The sequence below is a fragment of the Rhincodon typus genome, chromosome 33 (assembly GCF_021869965.1).
Source record: "Rhincodon typus isolate 14 chromosome 33, sRhiTyp1.1, whole genome shotgun sequence".
Lineage (NCBI taxonomy): Eukaryota > Metazoa > Chordata > Chondrichthyes > Orectolobiformes > Rhincodontidae > Rhincodon > Rhincodon typus.
In genome coordinates, this window is record NC_063364.1 from 25,550,002 (window position 1) to 25,556,022 (window position 6,021).

At 41.8% G+C, this 6,021-nt stretch overlaps 1 protein-coding gene across 1 annotated transcript in view; it reads right to left on the reverse strand.

Moving 5' to 3' along the window:
- LOC109926681 (peroxisomal membrane protein 11A) overlaps positions 1–6,019 on the reverse strand; it is a 10,708-nt gene extending 4,689 nt beyond the window's left edge. The window contains exon 1 of the mRNA XM_020526516.2: positions 5,923–6,019. Within this exon, the coding sequence (XP_020382105.2) occupies positions 5,923–6,019 (97 nt within the window). The remainder of the gene's footprint in view (positions 1–5,922) is intronic.
- Positions 6,020–6,021: the final 2 nt, after the last annotated feature.

Genomic DNA, 6,021 nt, shown 5'->3' on the forward strand with positions numbered 1-6,021 from the left:
GGGGGGGGGGTGCAAGACTGGCAGCTTAGTGATCCAGGATTTAGATGCTTCAGGCAAGATAGAGAGAGATGTAAAAGAGATTGGGGCTTTGTGTTACTGATAAGGGAGAACATCACAGCTGTACTGAGGGAAGACGCCTTGGGGAGCTCATCTCGCAAGGCCATACGGGTAGAGCTCAGGAAATAGCAAGGGTGCAATCACTTTACTGGGATTGTAGTACAGGCCTCCCAACAGCCAGCGGGTGATAGAGGAACAAATATGTAGATAGATAATGGAAAGTTTAAAAAACAGAGTTGTTTGGTGGGTGATTTTAATTTCCCCTATAATGACAGGGACTCCCTCAGTACCAGGGGCTTGAATGGAGGAATTTGTTAGGTGCCCCGGGACAGTTTTTCAAATAATATATAGATAGTCCTAGGAAAAATACTAGGAAAGGGGCCAGAGATCGTAAGAACTGCTGATGCTGGAGTCAGAGATAACACAGTGTGGAGCCGGAGAAGAACTGCGGGCCAGGCAGCATCAGAGGAGCAGGAAAGTTGATGTTTCAGGTCGGGTTAAGGGGCTATACTAGACCTAGTATTTGGGGAATGAGCTCAACTAGGTGATCAAAGTTTCAGTGGGGGAGTATTTCAGCAACAGTGACCATAATTCTATAAGTTTTAAGTTACTTATGGATAAGGATAAGGATAAGGATAAGGTAGTCCGAAGAAGAAAGTACTAAATTTGGGGGGGAAGGTTACCTACCCCAATATTAGGCAGGAACTGGGGAATGTAAATTGGAGGCTGGATGTTTGAGAGTAAATCCACATCTAGCATGTGGGTATCTTTTAAAGGCCAGTTGATCAGAGTTCAAGACCAGCATATTCCTGTAAAAATGAAGGATAGGGATGGCAAGTTTCGGGAACTTTGGATGACAAGGGAAACTGAGAACCTAGTCAAAAAACAAAAATGAGACATACATAAGGTTTACAAAACTGAAGCCAGACACAGTCCTCGAAGAATACAAAGATAGCAGGAAAGAACTCAAACAAGGAATTAGGAGGGCCAAAACGGCCACGATATACTTAGTTGACACTGCACTTGACTTTCCTTATGGCTTCTCTAACTTGATAATTTATACAACTGACAAGGTCATTTCAGACCACCTCTTCATATCTCACGCCACTTGCATGCCCCCTGTGAATTTTCAACCCCATTTTCCATCAGATTAGACTACAAATTGAATTGCCCAATTTTCCAGCCTCATGACAGGAGTCAAACAAAATAAAAACGTGAAAGATATTGACCCGAAGCTTCAAATTTAAAAGTATCTCAGATTTACAGATAGCTACAAGATTAAGATTTGAGTTTTAATCCATTGTCTCAGCTCACCTAGCTCCCACCTTCACTCTGACCTCTCCAGTCAGAACATTGTACCATTTGAAAATATCACATCTTTTTCCTTTTCTTTATTTTGGACTAAAAAAGAACAATACGAAGGAGACTGTGCAAAAAGGCTGCTGCCATTTTAAAGATAACAAAGTGTGGAGCTGGAGGAACACAGCAGGCCAGGCAGCATCAGAGGAACAGGAAAGCTGACGTTTCAGATCAAGACCCAAGGCCTGGCCTGACGTGTTCCTCCAGCTCCACACTTTGTTATCTCTGACTCCAGCATCTGCAGTTCTTGCTATCTCTCTGCTGTCATTTTAATTTTTTTTATATAGAAGCCCCACAGCGTGAAAACAGGCCATTCGGCCTGACAAGTCTACACCAACCCTGTGAAGAGTATCCCACCCAGACTCATTTCCCCTACCCTACCCCTGTACTCGTGCATTTCCCTTGGCTAATGCACTGAACCTACACATCCGAACACTATGGGTAATTTAGCATGGCTAATCCACCTAACCCGCACATCTTTGAACTGTGGGAGGAAACCAGAGCACTCAGTGGAAACCCATGCAGACATGGTGAGAATGTGCAAACTCCACACAGACAGTCACCCGAGGTTGGAATCAAACCTGGATCCCTGCCGCTGAGAGGCAGTAGTGCTAACCGGTGAACCACCGAACCACTGTGCCATCCCGTTTAATGGAGCACATTGTGTGTTGTATGCAATTATGCATTTCTCCTGGAACAGTCAGTCAGAGTAAAAACAGATACCATGGAGTTGATAAGTTCTGAGCTAAGGGACAACTGCTTCACAACATTTGATTGGCTCCTGACAAGGTGACCTTGGCTTGTAGTGGGCAAGTGCAGCAGAGAAACACCTAGGTTGCAAGGGAAAAAAAGCATTTAAAAAAAAAAACTGTGTCTCTCTCTCTCCATCCAGGACAAAGAAGTCCACTTTATTGGCACCACCTTCCGCAAAATTCACTCCCTTCACCACCAATGCTCAGTAGCAGTAGTGTGTACTATCTACAAGATCTGAGGGCACCATGGTCAGCATGGACCAGTTTGGGCTGAAGGGCCTGTTTCCATGCTGTATTACTCTATGACTCTATCCACTGCACAAATTCACCAAGGCTCCTTAGACAGCACCTTCCATACCCACTACCTTTACCAGCTAGAAGGACAATGGTAGCTGACACATGGCAGTATCACAACCTGTAATTTCCTCCCCCAAGCCACTCACCATCTTGACTTGGAAATTATCACCGTTCCTTTGTTGCTGGCAGAAAATTCTGAAACTGCCTTTCTAACAGCATGTGGGAGGTCTGACACCGAAGACTGCAGCAATTCAAGAAGGCAACTTACCACGTTCTCAAGAGCAACTACGGACAGATACTAATTGCTGGCCTACACAGCAACGTCTACATCCCATAGTGAATAAAATAAAAGTTGTGTTTTAGGCCTTTTTCAGTGAATTTATAGCAGGGTACTTAAAACTGCTGAACTTTGGTGGTAAACCCATTTTCAGCTGTACTTTTAAAAACAAAAGACAAAGAATAGTTACATTATACTTGTTATGATCCCAGCCAACTGTAATACTGGATACATCAGATCTCAGAGTGAACCCTGGTTTGATAGATAAGTTTTATTTTTTTTTGCAATTTGTTTAGGATGATGGTCAGTTACTGAATATATTCATACAGGTCTATCAGTACAAGAGCAAAGTTTATTTCACAAAATAAGTTAGAAAAAAACATTACTGTAAAGAAGATAACTTAGAAAGATCTTATCATGAACAATAAAAAAGATTCACTCCTTTTCCCAATGTTATCCTTCACAGAAACTGAAACCCAATGAAGTATCATCCCTATCTTTACACTTTTATTTCTTACTAAACTGACTCTTTCTACCTATACTTGCCGCTGAAATAGCTTAAGACTTCTTCCCAGTTCTGATGGATTGGAGATTTCTATCAACTCTGTTTGGATACATCTACAAACTAAAAACCGCTCTGCTGCTGCTATGAGCTTTCTTCTGAACTCAACCTGCCAGTGGCCCCTGACCATCCATATCTGTACATCATAAAACTCAACTTTGTACACATTCAGCATTTAGCTCGAGTCATTTAGCTTAATTCATATTATTTCTTGGAAAGGCCATCTACAAGTTCATCATTCCAAATGACTTTCTGATCCTTTCTTACACAAGCAACTCACTTTCATGGAATTAGCAATTAAAATACATTTCTTTCCCTCTGTTTTGGGATCTGAGTTCATAAACAAAAGCAATATACTACAAACCTACATCACATATTCCTTTGGTCACTTATGCAGGCTCATAGAACATGTGACATTTGTAAATCTGAAAATCAATTTTAAAGGGAAACTTGAAGCTTAAAAGTGCAATCGCAAGCAGATTTCAGACTCAACTTGCCGATGGTGCAGAAATGCTATTCCATTGCCTAAGTTAACAATGTAGCTGTTCAAGTACTGGAATATTTATAGGCGAGATGAAACCTCTTCTCAGGTGAATGAAAAAGGATTCCTTGACACTACCTTCTGCAACCAACAAGCAATCTTTTCTGTTCACTGTTTATAGGATCTCCTGGTTCCCATTGGCTACTAGGCTCCTCTTTATTTCAGGGACAGTATTTCAGAAGTAATTCTTGGAAAACAAATGGTACAAAAGTCCTTGGAATATCCTGAAGATGTAGGAAGCGTCAAGTAAACATAAATTATTTTGTAATGATACAGACCTGGGTTAGGATGTAAACATCACCAAGGTGTTCCCAGTCTCAATGCTGTGCAGGATACACACTGGGGGAAATTGTCTAATTGTGACAGAGAAGAGGAATCCTATATTATCAACAACAACAAAAACAAAGTTGCTGGAAAAGCTTAGCAGGTCTGGCAGCATCTGTGAAGGAGAAAACAGAGTTAACGTTTTGGGTCCGGTGACCCTTCCTCAGAACTGAGGAAGCTAATTCCACTGCTCTGCTCGCCCTCATGGGCCTACATCTTCTTCAGTTTTAAAATCTTATATCTACTTTACTCTCCTTACAAGGTTAACTATCTGCTTCAGTTTATTCCTATTTCAAAGCTTCTGTGCTCTGATAAATCTTCCTCAGTTCTGAGGAAGGGTCACCGGACCCGAAACGTTAACTCTGTTTTCTCCTTCACAGATGCTGCCAGAACTGCTGAGCTTTTCCAGCAACTTTGTTTTTGTTCCTGACTTACAGAATTCGCAGTTCTTTTGGTTTTTATCCTACATTATCAAAACTGTCTCAGCACTCTTAGTAACATTGTATTATTTGTTTATTGCAGCTTTCTCTCCAAGTTGTCTGGCTGTGCACGCACATAGCCGTTCCAATGTTCTGCACACGGCAATCAGCATCTGCATGCCAATTGCAGTACAGCCGCTCAGTTCCAGAGGTCACTTCCCCACAGCTGGAAAGAAAATTAGAGGGAACACAGTTCATGAGATGTGGGCTTTGTTAGCTAGGCAAGAATTTGGTACCCCTCCCTAAAAGCCCTTGAGAAGCTGCCATCTTTTCTTAAAAGGAAATTGTTCATCAGATCAGGATGTTGGTAGCTAGACCAGCATTTATCGCTCATCCCTAATTGTTCCAGGGAACAGTTAAGAGTCAACGACATTGCTGTGGGTCTGTAGAGTCACATGTAAAGGCAATGATAAAGGTAAAGTCACCAAAGTCCCACAGGACCATAGGGCTGCCCAAACCAAGTAAGGACAGCAGATTTCCTTTCCTAAACTGCATAAATGAATGGGTATTATGACAACCAACACTGGATTGCTTAGACTAGCTTTTTATTCTGTACTGATTCAAAATTTCACCAACTTCCATGGTGGGATTTTAATCCATACTCCAAAACATTAACAACAAAAACAAAGTTGCTGGAAAAGCTCAGCAGATCTGGCAGCATCTGTGAAGAGAAATCAGAGTTAACGTTTTGGATCCAGTGACCCTTCCTCAGAATATTAGCCTGTTCAGCATATCGCTAGTCTAGTAACATTACCACCATGCTACCATTTCCTCCTTTTGAACTGTTGTAATCCTTGGGATATAGGAACACCCACTATGCTGTTAGAGAGTGAGTGCCAGGATCTTGACCCAGTGACAGTCAACGAAAGATGATATAGCTCCAAGTAAAGATTGTGATTAGCTTACAGGGGAACTTGCAGGGGATGCAGCTCCCATGCATCTGCTAACTTTGTCCTTCTAGGGAATAGAGGTTGCAGCTTTGGAAGATGCTGTCAAAGGATCTTGGTGCATTGCTGCAGCACATCTTGCATGGTACATGCTGCTGCCACCATGTGCGGGTGGTGAAGTGAGTGAATATTTAAGGGCAATTAATGCATTCACATCAGAGAGATTCATCAATGCGTTAATTGAACACAAGAAAACATTTTATATCAACTTGTTAATGTCCTTACAGAAACCTCGCAGTGCAATTTCACCTTATTGGTCATTAAACAGGAATATATGAAAGTGCTGCTTCATATCCCTCTCACCTCCAGAATTGGTAATGTACTTACACTTGCGTCCTGAACTCATATTAGATTCCAACTGTTTGAGCTTTGAAACCAGCTCCTTGTTGCTATCATTCTTGTGAATTAGATAATTAAGTAACATGC